At 46.7% G+C, this 26,190-nt stretch overlaps 1 protein-coding gene across 2 annotated transcripts in view; it reads left to right on the top strand.

Annotated features, from left to right (window-relative positions):
• Adck1 (aarF domain containing kinase 1) overlaps positions 1–26,190 on the top strand; it is a 92,272-nt gene that overhangs the window by 50,974 nt on the left and 15,108 nt on the right. The window contains exons 5-7 of one of the 2 annotated variants that reach the window (XM_013012443.1): positions 3,980–4,138; positions 16,286–16,444; positions 19,874–19,990. In XM_013012443.1, coding sequence (XP_012867897.1) covers positions 3,980–4,138; positions 16,286–16,444; positions 19,874–19,990 — 435 coding nt within the window. The remainder of the gene's footprint in view (positions 1–3,979; positions 4,139–16,285; positions 16,445–19,873; positions 19,991–26,190) is intronic. The other variant, XM_013012449.1, reaches the window with a different exon arrangement.

The following is a 26,190-nucleotide window of genomic DNA, read 5'->3' as shown; positions in this document are numbered from 1 at the left end:
GGGGGCTGGTGGGTTGGCTGCCTCTCCAGAGGGGTCCTTATGGGCTTGGGGTCTGGCTCCTTATCATGAAGACCTTGCCTGAATATCTTGTCTCTCCCAGAACAAAATGAAGGGGGGGGCACGGGGAGAACATTGCCATGTCTTCTCTCACTTAGTTACTTCCTACAGAAGGGACTTTTTGGGATGGGTCACAAATTCCTGTTCACATCCAAGGGGTGGGTGATAAAACTCTTCAAGGACAGATATATTTAAAACCTAGTGAGCCTCTTTTAAAACCACTACTAGGCAATGAAGGTATACGTGTCACCTTTTGGCAGTCATAGTCAAATGTCATCTAGGAAAGGCCCAGGAATGACCCTGAAGAGGTGGGCTGCAAACCAGACTTGTTTGAGGTGTGGGAGGGAGGGCAGGAACATCAGGTGGTAGGGTGACAGGGTGTGTGTGTCCTGGGGAAGATGCAGGGTGCCCTGAGGCAGGTTTCCCTGGGAAACAGTGCACAGCAGATGTAGGATGTAAAGGCAAATGCAGGAGTTTTACATTTCTTCCTGGCTGGAGCTCTCCTGACTGCCTTAGGCAGGGGTAGGGAGAGCTGGTAAGGTTCATTTCCGCCACTACATTAGTGCAGCCAGACTTTCTCTGCCCATCGGCTCCAGTGGATGGCAGCTGGCACCCAGCCAGGCGTGGGGTGGATCAGCCCTAGACATCAGAGCCAGGTGTTGTTTACTGCTAATACCATGGTAACCTGCCCTCGGTGGTCTGCCTCAGGTGCCCTGGGCAGTCTCCCTAGCTCTTAAGTGGAAACTGGCTGGCCTTGGTATCTGTGCTTGCACTTGCCTGCTTCAAGGCAGGCTCTGTCTTTCCTGGGAGCCTGGCAGTTCCTCATTTGTAAGATGTATCATCCATACGATGCTCAAATTTCTAAATCTAAAGTTAATCTGATGTGAATGAATGTGAGTCTGACAATGACAGGCTGGACTATTTGTTACTAAGCCTTGATGGAAAGTCCATCCTCTCCTCGCCCCGTGACGTGAGCAGCCCCAGGCTGGTGGGGCTGGCCAAGACACCCCTACCCATAATACTCCCCGGCTGTCATAGTATAGCCTGGCCAGGAGATCCTGACTCTGTCACATTGTATTGGGCCGAATGAGGACCCTGGCCAGTGCTTAGCTAGTCACAGTGGCATTTTGGAAACATTACCCAGTAAACTGGCTTCCTAGGACTCTACAGGGCTGAGTTAGTGGAGAATCTCTGTCCCATGACTCAGTTATGTCCCTTGATCTCCAGCTTCCAGGAACCCAAGCTGAAGGCAGATTGCTGAAGATTTAATGCCCCCTGGTCTGCTAGGACCACTCTCCTTGTTGTTCTTCTGTCCCCCTGATGTTTGTCTCCTTGTGAGAGAACACCTCACCTTTACACACACACACACACACACACACACACACACACACACCCATCCAAGGCTAGAGAAACTTTTTTTTTTCTGTTCTGTGCAGCACCATTGACCATCAATATCACACACACACACACACACGCGCGCGCACACACACACACACACACACACACACCATCCAAGGCTAGAGAAACTTTTTTTTTTCTGTTCTGTGCAGCACCATTGACCATCAATATATCTGAATTCTGGGTTGACGGTAATTAAAAAGCACATAAGTAGTCATTTTAAAATGCAGTTGTTTTACTTAATTGATTTTGCTTGCAGAGCCAGAGAGAGAAGAAGAAACAAGGAAGCAAGCCTTCGAAAGGGAGACAAGTTTCTGGGAGTGGCTGGAGGCAGCTGAGGGCCCTACTTGAATCTAATTACTGCAAATGCTGCAGTTTTGTTTTTTTCCTTCTGCTAATGGTTTTCTGCTGAAAGGGGGGCAGGCAAGGCCTCACTGATTGGAGGGGGTAGCATTTGTTTCAGCTACATTGGAGGGGGAATAATTCTGCTTGTGGGACAGCATCTATTTTTCTTTACTATCTATCAGCATAAAGTATTTCCACAGCACACTTTGAAATCAGCTTCCATTTAGACATACTTTATTCATATTTAATTACAGGCTGCAATACTGATCTTTAATTACCTTTTTTATAAGCTAGCTAGGAACATCCACTAGCAATCAATTAAGGTGTGTGCGTGCACGTGCCCGTGCGTCCATGCATGCACGTGTGCTTGTTTGTGTGCGCACAGAAGGGTGTTGGGGGTAGGAATTGCTTCCATCTAGAAAGGGAAAGGATGATTGCAGGCATGCTGGGGCAGTGGTATGGGGTTCTGTCTGGCTGGTGCCCTGTGCTGAGAGAGGGGTGCAGTCTCCTCTCCCCTGCCTTCTTTGCTTCCACTAGTGAAACTGGAAATGTGGGCAGATCCTCCCAGCTGGGCCTGGTTTGGGGTACTGAGTTGGCAGCTGGACTTGGTTGGTATCTTGGGGGCATCCTCAATCCCCTAGTGTGGGAAATTGTGTGCGGTCCCTTCCTGCCCCTGGAGCACGTGGCAGCGAGGCTTCCTCTCATCTCAGCGATTAGGATCTGCTTGCCTCAGCCCTTTCCTCCTTCCACTTCCCCGTGGGGTGCTCTTGGCAGCTGTTCTTGTCACACAGCCCGTGCAATGCCATGTCACTCTCTAGGTGCAAGGACTCCGCAGTGTTCCTGCAATGACATGAGGCTGAAGGCTGGTTATCCTCCTTGAACAGTGGGCTGATGTTCCCAGGGCTAGATAGAGGCTGGGGTGACCCCAAGTTCCCTCTGCTGAAGGAAGATTGGGCCATTCTAGCTGCCGGGGCAGGGAGAGGGGTCAGGTCCACCGTTCTGCTCCAGAAACACTCTCCGTGTTGGTCTCGTAGGAACCACCAGGTCTCCCCAGGGATGGCGTGGAGCTCACTGTGTAATGGCTGGGAACAGGGCTGAAGCTCTTCCTTCTGTCCCAGAAAAAGAAAGGAAACTGGGTGGAACCCGCTTACACACATACTCTATCTTTCTCTCTCTTACATTTGTGCTATATTAGAACTTCAGGAAATGGAAAGGATTTGAATTTCAGTCTTAGCCATCATTGAGAAATGTTTCCATCTGGCAGAATATTCGCATGCGGATCATTTGGTTGTCACCACTTTTCTCTCAAGAAAATTAGCGTGGTACTTGAAAGAGAGAAGAAAAGAAAGAATGAGAGAGAGAAGGAGGGAGGAATGAAAGAGGAAGAGAGGGATAAAGGAGAGGAGGGAGGGAGGAAAAAGAGAGGGAGGAAGAAAAGAAAGGAAGGAGAAGGAAGAACAGAGAAGGAAGAGGAGGAAGGAAGGAAAGAAGAAAGGGAAAGGAAGGAAGGAAGAATGGAGGCAAGGATGGAATAGTGAAGTTTATTTTCCACCTCATAGAGAAACCGAGGCACACAATGGACAGGAGATCTGATTGAGACCGCCTTTGGAAGGCATTATAGGTGACTGGCAGGCAGTCTTGGAGTCTCTACCAGTGTGGCCAGGCCAGGAATAGCCTCAGGAAGTCATATTGAGGGGTTACTCAGGACAAGAGGTGGAGGTTGAGTCTAGAGCCTCTGGCTCAGGCCTCCTGAGCTTGCCCTGTTAGTAGAAGTGGAGTTTCTACCATCTGAGTCTATTATGGGCCTCTGTGGGCCTCAGTTCAGTTAGCTTTTAATTATCTATATGTGAGAGCCCAGAAGACTCAATGGTGGATAATTAAGTGGTTAGATGATGCAGTTCTGAATGTTTTAGATTGCACTGCTTTGGCCTATTACGGAGGTGCCCAGTGCCCCCTGTGCATGTGGTACGATGTGCCCTCCGTGTGTGTTCTGCCCCACCCCTTCATGTGCCTGTGTGAGCAGCAGAGAGGCTGGCCAAGGCCCTAGGTTGCCATACAAATGATAAAGGAGAACATCTGTTATGGGACATCAGTCCGCTCTGGCGCATCTTTCTGAGCCCTTCTCACTGAATTGGTGCATCATCTTCTCAGTTATTCTGCCCTCTCTCCACCTTGACAGATCCACGACTTGTTCCTGAGCTTCGATGACACCCCTCTGGGGGCAGCCTCCCTGGCCCAGGTCCACAAGGCAGTGCTGCGTGATGGTCGGACAGTCGCCGTGAAGGTCCAGCACCCAAAGGTGCAGTCTCAGAGCTCAAAGGACATTCTCCTGATGGAGGTGGGCACTCCCTTTGCTCCTTCCTTTTCCCTCAATCTCTATATCCCTGGGGTCCTTGTGACCCAACTCACTGGCTGAAGCTGGCAGGCAGAATGTGGTTTTTGAGCAGCAGGCTGGGGGCTAACTGGAGACCTTGACTGGGCAGCATCATGAGAACTTTGACTAAACCATAAAGTGGGATCAGTGATTGGTTTTGATTTACCTCCGAGGGCCTCTGAGATGGTTTCAGAACATACTGAACTGTTGGTAAGGGGATGAGGCAGGGAAGGGCGGAAATGAGATGAACCAAGGTTTGATTTCCTTGGGGGCAGAAAACGTTCCATGAGGGCTGGGAAGGTGGCTCAGTGGTAGAGTGCTTGCCTTGCATGCCTGAGGCCCTGGGTTCGATTCCTCAGCACCTCGTAAGCAAAAAGAAAAAAAAAGCCGAAGTGGCGCTGTGGCTCAAGTGGTAGAGCGCTAGCCTTGAGCTGAAGAGCTGAGGGACAGCGCCCAGGCCCAGAGTTCAGGTCCCACGACCGGACCCAAAAAAAAAAAAAAGAAAAAGAAAACGTTCCATGATGATTTGTTAAATTGCAACAAAAGAAGCACGTATAGTCACACCATTTAGAAATATTTATTTCGATTGTATATCTGATGTATGTTTTCGATGAACAAACTTAACCTGCCTTGTAATGGATCTGGGAAAAGCCCCAGAGGCCCCAATGTACCTCTAGATTTTTCTTTCATTTTTATGTTTTTTTTTAACTTCACATATTTACTTTTTTTAAAAAAAGTTTTATTGTAAAGATGATATACAGAGAGGTTATAGTTGTATAATTCAGGTAATGAGGACATTTCCTTTTGAACAGTGTCACCCCCTCCCTCATTTTCTCTCAGTTTCCCCCACCTAACTGACCTCTAGTTTCATGTGTAGACTAAAGGAACAAGAAGGTGAGCCATTCTTGTTAGAGCAGTAGCCAGCACCCCTCCCCCCATGCCTGCCCTGCATGCACAGGGAGGTGAGCAAATGATTCAACCTGGCACCATGTCTTTCTTCTTCCTTTTCTTCCTCCCCGTCTGTTCCCTCACTTTACTGTGGATTCTTAGCTTATTGTCTAGTCACTAAACACATGGATTGTGATCTCTCCTGCACTGTGTTCTAAGTAATGAGTGAGCAGTGTCATCATCTTGGGAGGAGTGAGAAGACAGGTGTATAAACAAACACAGAGTGAGAGTAGGGGTGTGAGCTCTGGCAAAGGGCGTTACAAAGGGCTCTGGAGCCCTGTGCTTGGTTGCATAGGGCCATCCAGAGGAGTTTCATAGGGGAGGGGAGTCTGAGTGAATTCCTGGGGAGCCCATGGGCTGGGCAAGGACAGCCCAAAGAAGGTAGGTAAGATGACCAAGGAACCCGATTCCAGGCTGAGGCTTAGAATCCATAGTCAGCCCTCTGTATCTGTGGGACAGAGCAGATCTGATTTCCTCCTGTAGTCAGTGGGGAACAATTTAAGAATTTTAATCAGGGGACTGTCATGATCAGATGTGCATTAGAAATACAAATCTGTTGGCAGTCTGGAGGATGTATTGGAAAGCAGAAAGCCTGTAGCCAGGAGACTAATTGAGGGGCTGCTGCATTGGTCTGAGAGAGAAATAATGATGTGAAGCAAGGCAGTGTAATGGGGTGGAGGAAAAGGATGGGCTCAAGGGGTAAACTTATCAGACTCGTGACCAGCTTTTTGTGGGGGAAGGGAGAAGGATTGGTGTGAATGAGGCAGAGGAGAGGGCAGTCTATTTAGGTGTCTGACTTCAGTGATGGAGTTTGGATGCCCTGAACCATGTGTATCAGCCAGTGTCTAGTCAAAGGGAGAAGAAACTGCTCTGGGTATCTCAAACAGAGGGAATTTGGAACAGAAAATGAAGTTTATAAGGGATGGAATTAGAGAGACCCCCCACCCCCCAAATGGGATGTTGAGATAGCTCACCAACAGCAGGAAGCCACTGCCATTCTCATGGTGGAGGAAGTGAGAAGGACAGGTGGTTTTCTGGATCCGGCCTGTGGTGGGCGCTGGGTCTGTAGTGGGCGCTGGGTCTGTGGTGGGCGCTGGGTCTGTGGTGGGCGCTGGGTCTGTGGTGGGGCTATGTCTGTGGTGGGCGCTGGGTCTGTGGTGGGCGCTGGGTCTGTGGTGGGGCTATGTCTGTGGTGGGCGCTGGGTCTGTGGTGGGCGCTGGGCCTGTGGTGGGCGCTGGGTCTGTGGTGGGGCTATGTCCTAGGTCTGTGGTGGGCGCTGGGTCTGTGGTGGGCGCTGGGTCTGTGGTGGGCGCTGGGTCTGTGGTGGGGCTATGTCTGTGGTGGGCGCTGGGTCTGTGGTGGGCGCTGGGTCTGTGGTGGGGCTATGTCTGTGGTGGGCCTGCTCAGTGGAGCAAGTTGGAGCCACACCTCTGGTATTTGTGGTAGAAGGTCTTTCCTTTTTCAAGTCTCCCATATTCCATCGGTGTCGTCCATTGGGCCACACCTATCCAGAAGCAAGTTAGCAGAGGAGCCTGGGAAGTGTAGTGTCTTATCAGGGGATGGAGCCTGATCTCAGAGCAGAGTGAAATGAGTGATAGAGAAGCCATGGGGTAAGATAACTTCTGTGGGTGGTTTTGGATAGACGCATTCCTGTTGGTCTGGAGTTTGGGTAAGAATACACATTCAGGAGTTAAGTGCAGAGATACTCACGGTGGCTGAATCTAGAGGTGTGTTGAGGTCACTTAGAGAAGGTGTGTACACCACCTTGCTTCACATTTTTATTCCTCTCTCAGGCCGATGTAGCAGCCTCTTAGTCTCCTGGCTACAGGTTTTCTGCTTCCTAATACATCCTTCAGACTGCCAACAGATTTGTATTTCTAATGCACATCTGATCATGACAGTCCCTTGACTACTGGAGGTTAAAAATAAAAGAGGGGCAGCAAATGAGACATGAAGAGCATCATCATTTGGGGTGTGAGATAAGGAGTAGGAGTTTCTGGAGGAGTTGGAGGAGGTGTGGTCAGAGATTGGAAGACCTGGGATTGAGCAAAGCTGATACCTTTGATGAAGAGTAGATGTACCTTTGAGAATGAGTGTCAGTCATTCTGTCCTACATAGAGAACTATCTTGAAACTTAGTGGTTTAAAACGACAGTCAGGAGTTTTGCTGGCGAGTCTGCACTGATTAGGACTGAGGTAGTTTCATGGGGCTGGGGGATATACTTCCAAAGTGGCTCACTGACATGACTGGCAGATTGGTACTGGCTGTGGGCTAGGGCCTTAGCTCTTCTCCATGTGGCTATTTGGGTTTCCTTACAATATGATGGCTAGGTTCTAATAGCAAGTGTTCCCAGACAACCAGGAAGGAAGTACCACCTTATAGTTTTGTGACCTGGCTTTGGAAGTTATATGTAATTATTTCTTCCTTAGTTTGGGGGCTGAAGCTGACTACCTTTTGATAGGTAAGCCACAAGATGTTATGGTTTGACTTTGTCCTCTAGCTCGTGTGTTGAATGCCTGGTCCCTAGCTGGTGGGGCTACTTTGGGAGGTGATGGAAACTTTAGGAAGTTAGCCTAACAGGAAGGCGATCACTGAGGGTGTGTTATTCAAGCAGATACCCAGTTCACAGTTCCCTCTCTGCCAAGAGGTAAACCACCTCTTCTTCCACATGTTCCTGGCACCATGTTAAACTGCTTTACCAAGGAATGTGGACTAAATCTCTGAAACTCTTATCCAAATAAATAATTCTTCCCTTTAAGTTGTTTATGTCAGGTATCTTTGTCACAGTGATGAGAAAGTAGCTAATATACCAGGTTCTAGAAGCATACTGGAATGACAGTTCTGTTATAACCATGTTGGAAAATAGAGCTTTCCAGAATCACTCAACATTTGTAAAGTGGGAGATGAAACCAGGTGGGTGATGAAAAGGATATTTTGGGTTTGGTAATTTAGAGTTGTTAGGAAGAGCAGTTACAGGGAGTGAAGGAGGATTGAGACCCAAGCAAGGACGTGGGAACACAATGTAGAATTCTCTTGGCTAATGCTGAGCTGTGCAAGATTGGGAGACAGAGCAGAGCATAGGCTTAAGTGCCAGGGAGACTCAAGCAGGCTTAGCAGACGGGGAGGGCGTCGGAGACTCAGTAGAGGGACGTAATTGCTAGATAAGTCCAGGAGAAGAACCACGAGACTGGACATGACAGACTCAGTGGAGACCTCCTTCGATGATCCTTTGTTCTTGAGGAAGGCAATAAGGCTGAGCACAGATGAGCGTTGTGGGGCAGAAGGAGAGGAGGGGAAGTGGGCAGTGGAGTATGTACCAGCCTGATAGCCTCTATTTTTTTCCTCTGAAGTAGGAGGCAAGACCATCTGCTGAGAATGGGAGGGTAGGAGGTGGCCCTGGAGGCCCGAGGGGGTGAAGGTTTGGAATAGCTGCTGTGAGTGTTGCAGAAGGAGATGACCGGATGAGGGGACGGGAATTGCTGCATAGCACTGGACGCACCTGGAAACCTGAGTATCTACAGAACTGGTTGGTTTGTAGAAGGACCATCGCTAAGGGCGAACTGGGTTGTCAGGAGGATCCCTAGGTTTCCTGATCACAGGAACCTGCCTGCCCAGCTGTGCGTCAGGGCCCCTGTGTCATTTTTCTCTGTGCAGAGGCTTGTTGGCTCCCTAAATAATGGTGGCCATAAGGTCAACAGAAGTAAAAAAAAAAGGTCTGACATCTTCCTTCCAGAAATAAATGCCATATGCTGTCCGCAGGAAGCATGCCTGGCTTGTGGCTTGCACCCTAATACTTGAGCCATGACTCCAAACCAGCTTTTTGCTGGTTATTTTGGAGATTGAGTTTCACAGTTTTTTTTTTTTTCTGTTGGGCCTGGCTTTGAATCTTGCTTCTCTGGGTCTCAACCTCCTGAGTAGTTAGGATCACAGGTATAGAGCATGGGTACCAGGCTTCAGTGAGATGTTTGAGTGTGAGGAGGTGAGGGCAGGGGACTTTTGGTTGTACGAGTTAGGATGCTTTCAGTCCTAAGAATCTGGAAATGCAACAAGAAGTGGAATAGATAGAACCACTCATATTATTTCTTGGGTGGAAATGTCTGGAAACGCGTGCTTCCTTATGGTTTGTAAGGACCTATGTACTCCTCCTGGGCCCCAAAGAGTTGCATAATTCCTGGTGACATCCAGATGCCAAAGAGGACCTTTTTTTTTTTGTCCATCATGGGGCTTGAACTCAGGGCCTGAGCACTGTCCCTCAGCCTTGTTGCTCAAGGCTAGTGCTGTATCACTTTGAGCCACAGTGCCACTTCTGGTTTTCTGGTGGTTGACTAGAGATAAGACTCTCATGGACTTTCCTGCTTGGGCTGGCTTTGAACTGCAATTCTCAGATCTCAGCCTTCTGAGTAGCTGGGATTACAGGTATGAGCCACCGGTGCCTGTTTTGATTTTTGGTTTTTGGTTCTCCTCTACCACCCCACCCCCCTTGTATTCCTATCAAAAATAAGTTTTCTATTGGGGAGGGGAAGGGAAATAACAAAATGCTGAAACAAGGATACAGGCTGACCCATTGCAACAGTGAGATGTACAAGACACTATGTAGAAAACGAACTTTACATCTTGGGGAGGGGGAGGGGGAGTTGGAGAGGTATAAAAAAAAAGAAGTTCTCTAATTTGTAGATGTTTGGATAATGACAAATATTTGGAAAACTGGACTATTCTGGACTCCAAGAATAAAGCAATAAACCAACCAACCACACAAGCAAAAAGGGAATTTTCTTCATTTCTTACTGTCTAGAAGTAATAGCACACCTACACTTTCTTGGCAACAGGAACAAGACCACCTTGATTAGCTTAGGCAGTCATGACTCATCTTCTTAGCTAAGGCCTGCCTTCCTGGACACACACAAAACAGTAGTTAGGATAGCTAGGAAGCTGGGGGAGATGCTTGGGATCGTCTCCTGGGAACAGGGACAGTTTGTGACAGACTGGAATGACAAGGGGAAGCTGCCTCTCCTCTCAGTGCATGATGTCCAATGAATCGGGTGATGTTGGTGACTTTGCACAAAAGAGAAAGACACAGCCAAGGATGTATTTCAGCTTTGTCATTATCACCTGATACTGTTTCTTTAGCACTTGGGGCAACCTCTACTTCTGGATGCATGGCCAGTGACTCTTATTGATTTGTGGGTCTGCCCAGAGCCAGACTAATTGGGCCCCGAGATTGGAGCAGTGATTCAGCAGGAAGGGGCGAGGGTGACAAGGCGACTTGCTTTGCAGGAGTTTATTCCATGTCTCTGCCATTGCCACTGGCAGAGCAGGACTAAGATGGGCTGTGAGCTGTGGGTAAGACTAACCTCAGGTCTCATGATCCCACCTTGAGTCGCTCCCAGGTATCTCTTGAGCTTTTGAAATCAAGGATGAATACTCCGTGCTCCGTGACCCCCCTAAAGAATGAAGTCATGGCTAAGTACCATGCCTTCAACATAACCACTGGTTCCAGAGGTTCTCTGTTGCATTGGGTAAGCTCTGGCTTGCATGCCCAAATCCAGCCCACCACTTGGTGTCACCAGGACCCTCCCAAAAGTCTCTAAAAATAAAGCCTGGTGACAGTCATGTTGTTTACTTTTTCCTTGAGCAGCATTTGCAGTGCATGCTGTCTGTCATTTTGTTCCCCTTCTAAATGTGCTGATTGAACAGTGGGTGGCTAGGTAATGCTTATGTTGGCATAGAATTCAACGGCTGATTTTAGTTTTTCAACTGTGTATATATAAATATGCAGAGACATAAGCCATCCCATGGAAACTTCTCTTCACCCTGTAATTCTTTTTTTCTAAAATGTGTGTACTTTAATAACTTATCAGAACAAAGATAAAAACCCTGTGAATGGCAAGCTATTTACATAACCCTGAATTGATTTTCGATCCTTGTCGAACATCCATTTTTACCAGTTCAGATCAGTGTAGGCATTCTATTTAGTGAGCTGCTTTTCCACGGAACATTATTTCTTTTATAGTCTATAATAACTTGATAACAGTGACTTCCATTGCAGCTGCATTTTACAATGTGCACAGCCCTTTCTCTGCCTTATCTTAGCTCCCTATTGTATTTCCCACACTGTATTGTGGGAGGGAATGCTACATAAAGAAAGAATAAGAAAAGCCTGTGTTGGATTCTGTTTTGACAATTCCAGACTCTGGCTTCAGTTCCTGGAACCTGCCTGTTTCCTTCTCTATGAAATGGTGACAGAGGATTAAATAAGTATGTAAGTCAAGTATCTCAACACAGTGCCTGGCACACTGTAGGTACTCAACAATGACCATTCTCTTTTCTTAAAATTATAAATTGCTTTCACTAGGGAGTGTGTGTGTGTGTGTGTGTATGCTAGTACTGTATATAACTTAAGCTTTTTCTTTTTTTTTTTTTTCTCTGGTTGTGAGGATTGAACTCAGGACTTGGGTGCTATCTTTGAACCTCTCTGTGCTCAAGACTAGCACTCTGCCACTTGAGCCACAGTGTCACTTCTAGTTTTTGAGTGTTAATTGGAGATAGAGTCTCACAAGGACTTTTCTGCCCAGGCTGGCTTTGAACCACAATCCTTGGATCTCAGCCTCTTGAGTAGCTAGGACTACAGGCATGAGCCACCAGCACCTGACCCTTAGTTTTGTTTTTTGTTTGTTTGTTTGTTTTTCACTCAAGTCTAGCACTTTACCACTTAAGCCACAGCTCTACTTCTGGCATTTTGGGGGTTAACTGGAGATGAGAGTCTCAGACACATAACTGCCTGTGCAGGCTTCAAACCATTATCCTCACATCTCAGCCTCCTGAGTAGTCAGAATTATAAATGTAAGCCACTAGTGCCTAGTATGTGGTCAGCTTTAAAATTTCTGTGTGACCTTCCATTTTCTCTTATTTCTTTATATTGCAATTGATTTTTTTTTCTGTTTGTGAGCCAATTACTTTATAGGAAAACAGTTTCATTACTTTATCTTGAAGAGGGTATTAATTATTGAATATACCTTGATTGATTCATTAATTTTCAAATTCAGTAGAGAATTCTCAATTGCTCTGAAACTGGTTTCCCCCCATAAAATTCAGAGGTAACCCCTCTTCCTACCACAGTCTCAGAAACAAAATCACAAATCTGTTTTGATAACACAAATGTGAGCATGCCATTGTCTCGGAGAAGTCAGGCCCTTTGAAATATTCATGTGTTTATTTAACTTATTCCCTCATTCATTCAGGTGGGTATTCAATAAATACCTACGGAGTGTGGAGGATGTGCTAGGCTCTGGTGAAGGCATTGGCAGTTGGAAGGATTTTATGGGGAAGATCCATTTGGGGAGAAAAATAAAAAAAGGCACACTGATAACAACACCTGTTTTATTTTAGCTGATTGCATCTGTTGTCAGAAAGAAACCAAGACGGATGTACTTAGGATAGGCTCTTAAGAAGGAAACAGAATGAAAAGTGGAAGGTGAAATGAAGGAGTTTTTCTTACTCTCTTCAGCCAAGAAGAATCTAAACCTCTTGGACCAGATGACTATGACCTTGACCTTCTTCTCCAGCTATTGACTGGCAAAGATGTTGGTGAAACCTCCGAATTAGGTGTAAAACTCTATGTTTATCCCTGCCATCAAGCTTTCAAACTGGCCACCTCCCCTAGGGGGATGCTGGCTTGCCCTCAATGTTAAGAACCACAGATATCCATTGAAACAAGCCACTCATTTTTAAGGACAACGGCCCCTTTTCCATGGTTTTGCTTTCCAGTTACAATAGTCAGCGACAGTCAGCACAGCACAAAGATTATTTTGAGAAAGAAAGAGATCCATTCACACAACTTTTATTACAGTTATAAATATTCTATTGAATTAGCTATCTTTGTTAATCTCTTACCGTGCCTAATTATGAAAAAAATATGTCTTTCTGTACCAAAAACATAGTATCTATAGTGTCAGTTTCCGGCTTCTATTTGGGTTTTTGACATCCTTCAAATGTCTTCTCCCCTGGTAAGAGGAAATTTTGCAACCACAAAGTGACTTGACATCCATAGAATGCTTTGTGTGTGTGTGCATGTGTGTGTGTGTGGTACTGGGGTTTGAACTCAGGGACTTGAATTGCTAGGCAGGTACTCTGCCACTTGAGACATGCCTCCAGCACTTTCTGCTTTCTGCTTTCGTTATTTTTGGATAGGGTCTCACACTTTTGCCCAAGCAGGCTTTCAACAGAGCTCTTCTGGAGAAGCTGAGATTACTGGCATGAGCCACTGTGCCTAGCCCACAGAAATGCTTTAGAATCCAATTTCATAAGTGCTGGAAAGTTTCTTGGGTTATGAATTAGTTTACTAATTAGTTGATAGCAATAAATATTAATCCATAAAACCTAAGACTGTGTTTTATGATTAATGGTATGAGATATTAATAGCAACCCATAGTATTAATAACGACTAATTACATAATTGATTAGCCACCGAAAAATCTTTAAAATGCCTTCCTGTGCTGTTTGGATATTAATGATAGTTAAAAATTTCACAAGCAGCAATGGCCACACAAGAACCAAAGATCCCTCCCAGGTATCGGTGTGTCTAGGCTGCGGGTAGCTCACTGTGCACACTCAAGTTTGGGCAAGGAAACTGTGTACAGTAAAACACTGATTAAGCAAATGAAACTGCCCTGACTCCTTTCCTTACCCTTCTTGGTCAAGGACCCCTGGGATCTAGAGTAAAATGCTTTAGAGCTTTTCTTGCCTGAACTCAAAGCCTAGAAAGAGGAATTCAGGTGCCTTCAATGACCTGCTTACCCTTTATCTAGGCCTGAGTGAGTCACTTCTGGTTCCTGTGTGCCTGCTCCACCCCTGCCTTGGTGGCAGCCCAGGGCCATTTGGGGACACCCTGCGAGACACGATGATGCCTGGAGACTACTGTGTTCAGGTGTCTGGCTCTGATGTACGTGGCCCTGGCCTCATTGCTGCCACTTTTCCTTCTTGTTTCATGTGACACCAACAGAAACAAAACAAAATGAAACTGACTGGTAGAAGGTTACAGGTCTAGCCCGCAAGAGACTGGACAAAGACTGAAAAGAAATTAGACAACAGCCTGAGGTAATTAAAAGGGTTTTGTTGGAAACTGACCATAATAACCCGGCATTATGATTCTTTCAGAATGGCATCTGGTATATCACCAGGGTTTAAAGACAAAGCAACACATACTTTGAGATTAATAGCTTTGCTTCAGTTATTCTTCAATCACAGATTTCTAACTCAGCATGCATTATCACAGACCAGTACAGAAGCACAGGACCAGGCTCTGAGTTGATGCTTAGCATATCCTTGTGACAAGACTAGAAGAGGAAGGTCTTTTTTCTTTTTGTTGGTCATAGGGCTTGAACTCTGGGCCTGGTTGCTGTCTCTGAGCTCTTCAGCTCAAGGTGATTACTCTCCCAATTGAGCCACAGCACCACTTATGGTTTTCTGGTGGTTTATTGGAGATAAGAGTCTCACGGACTTTCCTGCTCAGGCTGGCTTTGAACTGCGATTCTCAGATCTCAGCCCCCTGAATAGCTAGGATTACAGGCATGAGCCACTGGTGCCCGTCAGGGAAGGTCTTTTGATCTCCACAGGCCAATGGTTTTTTAGTTCTTGCTCTAGTTAGGGGGCTGGTGTTCTGGGAGAATCTGGACTGTGATAGGGACAGGCACAACTGGATGGTCAGACTTGGCTGTGAACACCACAGAGAGCTTCATGCAGGAGGACTGTCTTGTGTGTGTCCCTCCTGGAATCTTAGCATACCTCTATTGTTCCTCAAGTCACCCTCGCCCTCCCCAGGGCCCGCATCTGAGAACTTATGAGACCATCTGAAAATGAGGGCCCTGATGTAGGAACCGTGGCACTGAGCTCCTGCCCTTGGAGGGCTCTGCACATCTCACTAAGCTCTTGTTCTCTGATATTTAATTCACAACACTAAGCCAACACCCAAATAACTGCCAGATAAGTCTTTTAAAACTTCCCTTTACCAAGAATCCACTGCTCAAGAATTCACAGTGGTCCCCAGGTGCCTAAAACCTGAGGTTTTCTTTTAGGTTCACAATTCTTTATTTCTTGGTCCATGTGGCTTGTCCAGCTTGCTCATTCTTTTATTCCAATTCCTACTTATTATTGTTATTGTGCTGTGGATTGAACCTAGGACTTTGTACCTGCTAGGCAAGTACTTTACCATTTGAGCTATGACCTCAGCCCTTTTGTTTTTGCTGTTACTTTTGCCTAGGTTGGTCTTGAACTCTCAATCCTCCTGCCTCCACCTCCCAAATAGCTGGTATTGCCAAGTCTGGCAAAAGATTTTTTTTTTAGGATATTGAAGTGTCTTTATTAAAATTTCAATATGGGAAAAAAGACTGCTGAGTTTAAAATATAGTTTACAGTGTTGGACAATCTGCTTTCACCTCGGCATTGCCTTTACGCTTTCAAAGATTTTCTTTTGTACAGATTGTGTGGAAAATAATGCAGGTGGAGTATCCCTTATTTGAAATGGTTGGGACCCGTTTTTGGGCTTCAGAATTTTGCCTACGCATAATAAGCTACCTTGGGGATGTTACACACGTGTCTCAACACACAATTCATTTGTATTCCATATGTACTTGACTCACAGATCCTAAAGGGAATTCTATACAAAGTCAGCTCTAGGATTTCCATGTAGTGTCATGTCAGCATTCAAAAAGTTTCCGATTTCTGATACCAGATTTTTAAAAAATTACTTTATATTCTGGGAGCAGCAACAGCACAGGTCAGGGGAGGTCTCATGAATTTGAACTTTGGAGTTGAGGAGATCCCAGAGGAATTCTGGTTGTATACTTCCCTGTTGGGCAAACTTGGGAAAGTCACACAAACCTGCAGAGCCCCAGTTTCCTTGCTTATAAAATGAGATGAATACCCACACATCTTTCATAGGTGTTGGGAGGCTTAAGTGGAATACTAAATGCTTAGTGGTCATCAAGGTCACCACTGGGGGGAGCTGGCCTATCATGACCTTAGACCTGGTGTGGACTGCAGAGATGGAAGCCAGGGGCAGTTTCCTCTGCCACTTTTACTCAAGGGCAGATCCTAGAAAGCAGCAGACAATGTACTTCCATTACTGTGCACTGCAGGCTGACTGTTGGGGTGTTGGTGGATTTCAGGTGCTTGTTCTGGCTGTGAAGCAGCTATTCCCAGAGTTCGAGTTTATGTGGTTGGTGGATGAAGCCAAGAAAAACCTGCCTTTGGAGCTGGACTTCCTCAACGAGGGGAAGAATGCTGAGAAAGTGGCCCAAATGCTCAAGCACTTCGACTTCTTAAAGGTAGTGGGGGCAGGGCCAGCGGGGGGGGGTCATTATGGTGGTGTGGGGTAGTCTCACTCTGAATCTCACTGCTTTTAGAATGTATGTCAGGACATCGCCTTCCTGAATTTTCTTATTGAGGATGGATGGTTTGTCACTGGGGATACATCTTATGCAATTTCCAAAGAGCTACCTAGTGTGATCACTAACCTGCCAAGTCAGTTGAGCAGATGTTTATTACATAAGCTACAACTGCAAGACACGAAGTACTACTCAAGGACTATGCACAGAGGATAGGTGGTGGTGGTGATGATGATGGTGATAGCTAACACCATTCTTGCCCTGTTCCCATCACATACATATTACATTGGCTCATTGAATATAGTTAGTTCTTCTATAACACAATACGCACTCCTAGAAATGATCACAGTGCAGAACTGTACAACAGAAACCACAAGGCTTGTGGGAGAAATGGGTGTAAGGGATACAATCCTGAAAACTTCACGCAGAAAAGATGATAGGAACTGGTATGAAGAGCTGCAGAGTTTTACACAATACACAGGATCTCTCCCTGTGACCATAGGCATCACAGGGCTGCGGCTGGGCGCTTGGTGGAGCAGGGTCATCTGACATGGAGGAGGACGTTGTAATACAGGTGTGATGTCTCATGCACCCAGGATGCTGTTGTATGTGTGTGTTGCATGTTCTCATGTGGCACAGTTCAGCACAATGCAGTCTTCTTTCTTCTCAGTGTTTCTAGTAGGCAGCAGCACACAGAAGCAAGTGAAAAAGTTGTATTATGATCAAGGCATTTCTTAATGTACCAATCCACTGGAATAAATTTATTTCCCAAATGAGGGCTACAGCCAAGGCATCCTACATCCTAGAAGATGGTGACTGTGGAAAAACATTATCAGATGGTACAGTCAAAGCCACAGGTGCCCCCCAGAGGTTCAGGAGCCATTCATGGCCATCAGGGCCAGGAAGACTGAGGAGCTGGCCTTTGAAGACTGTAATCATGTCCCACAAGGCACACAGAGTTAGAATATGTGAGATGGGTACCAGCACCCTTGTTCTTCCCACGTGGTTTTCCTTGGTGGAGTTGGTATCCATTTTCCAGGCATTCCTTTGATCGTGAGAGCACATTCCTGGTAGTGTACACAGAGCTCATCTTTACCTCTGCAAGAGACCAACTCTCTCTCGTCTCAAGAGACCAGAAGAAGGCAGAGAGTGGGGGGAATGGACATGGAGCCCTTTGAAACTCTGGTGCTAGTTCCGGAGAGAACAGCCAGGTAGCCATCTTCTTTGGGAGAGAGGTGAAAACGTCTCTGGGAAAGGCCCGCTAGCTCTAAAGTGTTGATGTGGCTTTTGAAGGCATCATGAGACGTGGAGCTGCTGTTTATATTTCTGCTATGCAGATTAGAGAGAATGTGTCTGTACTAACCACCTGAGAATCCAGAAGCCTGGATCATGGGGAGAACAGCTGCAAGGATTGTTTTGAATGTTACTTGTGTGTCGGGTGCTAGTACATTGAACACAGTGCATGTACCAGGAGGGCAAATCCTTCCAACAGCCATCATCCCATTTCACAGATGAGTCTTTGAGTAGAGATGCCTGGGTTGTAACCTTTGCTTCCTGACTCCAACTCTGGTACTCACCTCTGGGGTTTCTGATGCCTTTTACCTGGTAGGGGCGCCCCTCAGTGCCAAAACCATGAGCCAGACAAACAGAACCAGCTCTTCTGTTTCCATAGAAACAGCCAAATCATCCCCTGCGTATGGCCAAACTAGCAATAGCCAGAACAAGACATGCTATAATAACAATAATAATAATTAGCAATAGCCAGACCAAGACATGCTATAATAACAATAATAATAACAACAATAACAACCACAACAGCACCAACACAAATTTTTGAAATGAGGATGCTAAACAGGTAAATAATTAATGTACCAATTCGACCTGCTTCCTCTAAAACCCACACACCACTCCTAAGACGGGGGTGGATGGAAAGCTCTCGAGTAATTAATTTTGCCTAAACACATCACAAGTGGGAAGCGAATTTTGTGCTGTGAACCCAGTTCAGCTCTTAAAACCGGAGATAGATTGCTTTAGCATGCTGGCACCCCATCACAACATCTGTGCGTAATTAAGCCTCAGCAAAGAGTTTTCCTCTCGGTGTGTGAGGAGGCCTCTTCCATTGCTTCTGTGGGGCTTAATAACCTGGCCCTGTGCAATCAATTTCTGAGTCTCAGACAGTGTTGAATGTGAATGCAGGAAGGCCACAGGGCAGCCGGGCTGGATGGGCGGGACCCGGGGGATTGTGGATCTGGCAGCAGGGGTATGTGTGTGTGTGTGTGTGTGTGTGTGTGTGTGTGTGTGTGTGTGTGCGCGCACGCGCTCGCGTGTGTGTGCGTGTGCGTGTGTGTGCGTGTGTGCTGTGGACCAGGACCAGGACAAGCGGTGGGGTTGTGACTAATCTGTGGGACAGCTGGGGACAAGGCAGGGAGGGAAGTGCTTTCCAAGCACAGCATTTGGGGCAGGAAGAGCTGAACATGTGTGAGGAGGTGGGAATGGGGGGAGGGGGGGGAGGGAAGACAGGGTCACAACCACAGAGTTTCTTCATGGGACAATTTCCTAAGGGCTGTATGTGCTTTTAGAGATACTATAGCCCCCATGATTCTGTACAGATGAACAGCTACTGGGGCATAATAATCAACAGTTGACAGGGTCATGCACATGCTCTGCTAGAGACTGTTAATAGTACTTGATGTGTATTTACACCTTAATCCTTACAACAGTCTGCAAGGGAAATGCCATTCTGAACCCAGAGAGGATCAGAGAGGTTAAGTCACACAGTGTACCAGTACCCAATGGAAGCAGTTCTGCCTGGCTCAGAGAGCCTACATAAGTGTCCCCAGACCATGGGGACACTTGGCCTTTGTGATGCTTCGTGGGAAGGCTCTGCATCATGACAAAGCATTTAGAGCATCCTGGCCACCAGCCTTTGGCATTTTTGTTTTATTCTGTTTGCAGTATTCCCTCCCCTCCCCACCCCCATTTTCCTCTCATTTTTCTCTTCCTGGATGGAAAGAGGCTTGAGAGAGGGACGGTGCGAGACCTTCCTGCTCCGTGGTAACAAGTTACTTTTCCTTATGAGCCCTCATGACAAACCCACCATTTCCCAGTCTGCTGGTTCTGTCACTGCAACTCCAAGTGGGCGAAGCAGAGGACACATTCTATTGTCGTGCTGGAATGCTCACGTTGGAGGGAGCCAGAATGTGGGAGGGCAAACCCCTCCACCTAGCCAGCCTCGCACTGTGGGCTCTCATTCCATCCATCCATCCATCCATCTGTGGCCTTTTACAGGCCGACCTCCAAGTGGTCCTGTCAGGTCTGACCCGTTCCCAGAGCCCAGGCTTCGTGCCAAACTCTCCCTTTCCTACCTAGATCCCTGAGATCTACTGGGAGCTGTCCACCAAGAGGATTCTACTGATGGAGTTTGTGGAGGGCGGGCAAGTCAATGACAGGGCCTACATGGAGAGGAACAACATCAACGTCAACGAGGTAATTGGAGGGCACAGGGCTGCTGGGCAAGGTGGGGTCCTGGGGACTGGCCCCTAATCAAGGTGGGTCTCATGAAGAGGTGTACAAGAAGCAGGGTGGATTCCCCCACCATGCTGTCAATCTAACCCTCTGTACCAATGGGGCTGGGACAAGGTAGGCCCCACCCACCAGGGCTCCTGCCTAGCTCAACGACACTCAGCCCTCTACCTCTGCCTCGATGGGGCTCCATCATCTTCTACCCTGTTTCTGCTCTGCTACCACCCCGATACCCAAGGTGTCAGGCAGAGGGGACAGAAGCCACCTGGATGTGTATCTGCGTATATATGTATATGCATGTCTATGAATATGTATGTCTTCCAGGTCTAGCATCCACAAATGAGTGAAAACATGGACTTTTTTTTTTCTGAGCTTATCTCTCTCAGTATGATATCTTCCAGATGTATCGGGGTTTTTTTTTTTCCTGCAAGTGACATAATTGCATTTTTTTTCTTTTTGGTTCTGTACTATTCCATTGTATATATCTACATATCTATATGTCTCTTATCTTCCCACCTCTATCTCTCAGTCTAGCTGCCACATTTTCTTTTTGCAATTTTTAAAATTATGATTAAGTGATTACATAATTTCACAAATTTCACAGTATTGTGGGATAATGATGCTTAAAGTCACAAACACATTCTGACTAGACTTCATGGGGCAAATTGTCTATCATGGTCTATGAAGTTTATGAGTTCTGTGGGCTTTGACTATACAGTTATTTCTTCCACATAGGGTGATATGTACATTCCTTTCCTTTTGCATAGTGCCAGCTGTTCCCTCTTTCCCACTCATTCCCTCCCTCCCAGTGGCTTGGTTCATTTTGATCAATGTCCAGTACAGCTGATGGGTCCTGCTGTTGTATGTTTTCCCCTGTTTCCCTCTAGTTCTGTGTCCTCCTCCTAGGTTCCTTCAGATGTGCACATATTTACCATATATGTGATCAGCAGCATGGGGTCATTTAGTAATGATTCAACCAATGGAGGTCCTTTGTTTCTAGAGTCTTGTTAACTTTGTCATATCACCTTATGTTTTGGATTTAACATCCACTTATCAGGGAGACCATGTGCCATTTGTCTCTTTGCTCTTGGCTTACCTCACTTAACATGATTTCTTCTAGTTCCATCCATTTCCCTGTGAATGCCATTATTTTGTCCTTTCTAATGGCTGCATAACATTCCATTGTATATAGATACCACAATTTTTGGATCCATTCATCTGTAGTGGGGCATCTGGGTTGTTTTCATATCTTGGCTATTGTGAACAGTGCTACAATAAACACGGAGGTGCATGTGTCCTTGTATCCTGGTTCCTATTGTTCAGGATAGATGCCTAGGAGTGGTATGGGTTGGGTCATAGGAGGTCAGTATTTAGCTTTCTGAGGACCCTCCAGACTGCTTTCCAAAGTGCCACATTTTCTTTATCTAGTCATCTGTTGTTGAGCACTTTGGCTGATTCCATCATTTGGCTATTGTGAACAGTGCTGTAGTAAACAGATACATAGAAGTGGTTTATACTCTGGATATTTGCCCAACAGTGGAGTGGCAGGTCTAAAGGAAGGTCTATTTTCAGTTTTTTGTGGAACCTCCATACTGACTTCCAGAGTAGTTATGCTTACATTCCCAACAGCAGTGCATGAGGGTTCTTTCCCCTGCACCCTCACCAGTATTTATTATCATTTGTTTTCTTGATGGCTGCCATTCTGTAGTGAAATGGAGTCCTAGTGTTTTTTATTTTTTGTCAGTTGTGGGGCTTGAACTTAGGGCCTGGTAGCTGTCCCTGAGCTCTTTTGCTCAAGGCTGGCACTCTCCTTTGAGCCACAGCACCACTTCTGGTTTTTTGGTGGTTAATTGGAGATGTGTTTCATAGACTTTCCTGCCCAGGCTAGCTTTGAACCATGATCCTTAGATCTCAATCTTCTGAGTAGCTAGGATTTATTGGCACAAGCCACCAGCTTCTAATGTTGTTTTACCATTTCCTTTATGGCTAAGGATGTTGAACATTTTTTCATGTATCTATGAGACATGTTTATTTCTTCTGAGAACTGTCCAGTTCACCTGCCCATTTATTTAAACAGTGAAGCTCAGGTCTTCATTCCACTTCATTCCAACATAGGGGCCCAGGCCACTCCAGGTGCCCATTAGCGCTCACCTCACTGTCTTGAACCTGCAGATATGATCCAGGTATGTTCACTGCAGGAAGCTTGGGTCTCAGGAGTCAGCAGCCTGCCAGGGTTTGTTTATGTCGCCGAGCCCAGCAGATGCTATTACCAAGGGCCTGACCTGGTGATCATATTTGCCAGTCACTTTAAGAACTGGTGACAGCACTGTCATTGATCTCATTAAAAGTAAAGGTCGTGTGGATGCTGCTTCTGACGGCGGGATGGGGCCTCCCGAAGCCACATGAGGACTATTGATTGCGGAATCTGTATCGAAGGTTAATTGGATTTCAGTGAGTATGTGCTTAAGACCCTGCCTAGGCAGAGGCCCTATTTAATTGGCATGAAAGTAGCCAGGAGAAAGGTGACAGAGTCCGGAGTGGAGGGGCATTGGGGACAGATGATTGGAGGCTGGTAGGCATTGTCCACCGCCTGTGAAGGCTGGGGAGAGATCCAGGTCAGGGGCTCACAGGAGATGTCAGCCAGGCCATCCCTGAGGTGTAGGAGCCTGCTGGGAACAGAGGGCAGGGGCTCTCCAGCCATGACTAGGTGTTCCTTGATTCAGCCCCCTGTTCTGTGTGGGGTGCCCTGCAGAGCCTACCTGTTCAATCTAGATTGTAAATCTGGTAGGGTTGGGAGAGGAATAGGCATTTATCTAAGATTTTTAAAGCCTTTTAACTAAGCTCTTTTACATGACCCCCAAATCCGTTTTTCAGAGATGCCAGAGGTACCTGAGCCACCTTGGGTCTCAGAAGTGACAGACAGAGCTCCCTATCACTGATTCAGGGGTCCTTGTTTTCTAGCTTGTTGCGTTGTTTCTCACAAGCCCTCCATCTCTTCCTTGCAGTGGCCACAGTTTTGCTTATCTTGTGTTTGCTGTGGTTGGCAGCTCTACTTTAGAGTGGGGTCTTTGCCTGCTTTTGTTCCTTTAACATCACTTTAGTGGGGTTTATCTGGGAGTGGAATGAATCAATGGCTGGTGGCATTTAGCCAGAAGTCCTGCTGTGCTTCTATTCTACGTCATGTGTAGGAGCAGTTCACATGTTTAACTGCGCACTTCCTATGTGAGGTGTCTGTCTAGAGCTGTGGCCAGCGCCCACAGGGAAACGCAGAGGGTTTTACAGCTAGGGCTCCTGGGAGTGTGGCTGGCCCTGCTATTCGTCGCCCAGGTGCCCTTGGGTCAGGCATTTACCCCTCAAGTCTGAGTCTGCTCATCTCTGCAGCTGGTAGGATAGTAATGGTCCTGGGGATGGTGTGTGAACTTTGCAAACTGTGGGGGTCTGCAAAAGTGGCTTGTAACTCACAGACACGTGTTTCTCTAGATAATTTTTGTGTAGGTATATATCAGCAGTGGGTCTTGAACTCAAGGCCTGGGCACTGTACCTTACCTTTTATTTTATTTTATTTACTCAAGGTTAGTGCTCTGTCATTTGAGCCACAGCTCCACTTCTAGCTTTTTCAATGGTTCATTGGAGAGAAGAGTCTCATGGGCTTGTCTGCTCAGTCTGGCTTCAAACTGTGATCATCAGATCTCAGCCTCATGAGCAGCTAGGATAACAGGCATGAACCACCAGCACCTGGTTTTGTATCAAATCTTTGAGGCTCTTTGCAACCTTCCTGTTTACCCAGCTCTGTCATCTGTGAGTGCGCGTAGATGTGGAGGTGGCAGGCCAGGCACTGATGAAGCATTTGGTGCCACCCCCAGCTCCCACCGCACTGAAGCCAGCCCTCCAGTTCTACTTTTCCCCTTGAATCCCTTGGTTTCTACCTGCACCTCTCAATTGAATGGGATGTCTACATCTTTGCTCAGTGTGGTTCCAACTTGCCAGAGTATCTACTCTGGAACCTGCAGATGCATGAAGACACTGGTTCTTGAGAAAAGAGTCTCCTCTCACCATCCACCTTCCGTCCCTTCTTGGAGTGTGGCTGCATGCCCTCTAATGTGGGGCCTCACAGCAAAGGGGTCAGGGTGGCCTCATGGAGTCTGGAGCCAGCTCTTTACAGGACTGTTGCATGAGCTTTGCGCTTGTGCTCAGCGCAGTCAGCATAACACTGGGTCTCCAGCCCTCAGCCTGTTCAATGTGAGTTCAAGGTCAGTACTTGGCAGAGGACTTGGAAGGCAGGGAGGGAAGCACCCCTGGCTCTGTTTTTCAGGCAAGATGGAAGGATGTGAGCATCTTTGGAGTGAGTTGTTATCTAAGGGAAGAAGTGCCAGGGTCACCTGCATTTCCTCCATTTTGTTGTATCTTCCAGCACCCCTGACCCAGGACCTATTCATGCCTCTGGAGTTGGAGTGACTTGGGACATGTCTGTGGCAGAGACTTGAGGCAGCTTTCTTGTCCTTGGGGATGGCCATGCCTGGCTCTTCAGTGCTTGCTAGTCAAGCTGGGATTCTCACTGTCTGCCAGCATCCCAGCAGAGCCATTCCACTTTAGTCCTCACCGCCTCTCACCACTGGGACTAGGAGGTTCCTTGTACTCCAGTGTCAGCATTTCCTCCCGCCATGTTCTGCTGTGCTGGAGATCGTCTGGCCTCGATGGTGGGCAGCTGCCAGTCGTTTGTGATTTATAAATCCCAGAGATGGGCCCTGGGGACAGGGCGCAGGGACCTGACTTAGAAGGGTCCAGGCTACCATCGAGTCTGGGTGGAGTAGCCTGGCAAGAAACTAGGGGAGAAGCAGAGAGTTCAAATGATGAGCCTCCTACGTTGTATCAGGCCACTGGGTGATTATTCATATTCTGCAACACCAGCCTCCTTTTCTTTCAAGATACTTGGCCTTGTATCCCAGACGCCCCCCCAGAAGCATAAATAGACTTTCCCTTGGGGGTGGGAATAAATTAATTTGTGCAATTATAGAATAATTAAAGTACTTTCAGCCAATTCAAGTCTTGAGAAAAATCCAAAAATAACTCCTCCATTTAAGTATTATTTACTAACTTAATTTTTTACAGTTTTTTTTTTAAGAGTCCTGCTTTCTCCTTCCCTTGTCAGAGAATGAAGGCATTGCATAATTACTGAAAGTCATTTGGGAGTGGCACATTCTTTTCTTTTTTTCTTTTTTCTTTTTCATTTTTTGGTGGCAGTCCTGGGGCCTAAACTCAGTGCTTGGGCACTGAACTTTTGTGGGCAAGGCTATCACTCTACCACTTGAGCTACAGCTCCACTTTTGCTTTTTTTGGTGGTTAATTGGGGCTAAGAGTCTGTACCCTGGCTGGCTTGGTACAGTGATCCTCAGCTCTCAGTCTCCTAAATAGCTAGGATTATACATATGAACCATTGGTGCCTGGCAGTAGTGACACCTAGTTTTTTGTTTTTGATTTTTTTCTTGCCGGAAACCATTATAAGACTTTAGTGATGGTTTTCTAAATGTCTGTGGCTACAGGTTTGGAAGAGCCACCCATCTAGGATTTCCTACTGAGTTGCTTTTCTCCATATGGAGCCCTTGACTGAATCTTAGGGATGTGTGTGTGTGTGTGGGGGTTGCTGGGGAGAGGGCTTCAGCAGTCTTTTGGGGAAGCCTCTGGTTCCAGGAAAAGCTTCTTGAGGATCGGGATGACCCTGTTGTGACAAGCCTGTTTTCTGGAGTCAGGTCTCCTGGGTCTGGGCCACCCTTCTTCCCATTTTCATGTCCTCTGTTTTCTAGACATTGCTACAAAGGCTGGCTGAGTGCTGAGTCTGTCCACAATGAAGTGCAGGAACAAGGCCTTGTGCATCAGTGGTGAGGACCTCTCTAAAAAGGCGTTATTCCTGTCTTCCTGCAGATGCAGGAAAACTTGTCCCACAATGAATGGGACAATGGCAGTGGTAGGACATGATGGTCTGACGCAGGAGATGTGACTATCATACTATGGAAGCCAGGGGAGAGAGGCTCTGTGTCAGGTGATGAGGGAAACCTGGCTGCCTTTTCTTTTCTTTTTTTTTTTTTTGATTTTTTTTAAAATTTATTTATTTTTTATTTGTGAACATACTGTACAGAGGGGTTACAATTACATGGGCAGGATAATGC

The sequence above is a fragment of the Dipodomys ordii genome, unplaced genomic scaffold (assembly GCF_000151885.1).
Source record: "Dipodomys ordii isolate 6190 unplaced genomic scaffold, Dord_2.0 Scaffold2, whole genome shotgun sequence".
NCBI lineage: Eukaryota > Metazoa > Chordata > Mammalia > Rodentia > Heteromyidae > Dipodomys > Dipodomys ordii.
The sequence above is the reverse complement of the archived record's forward strand: the minus strand, read 5'-3'. Positions and strand labels throughout refer to the sequence as shown.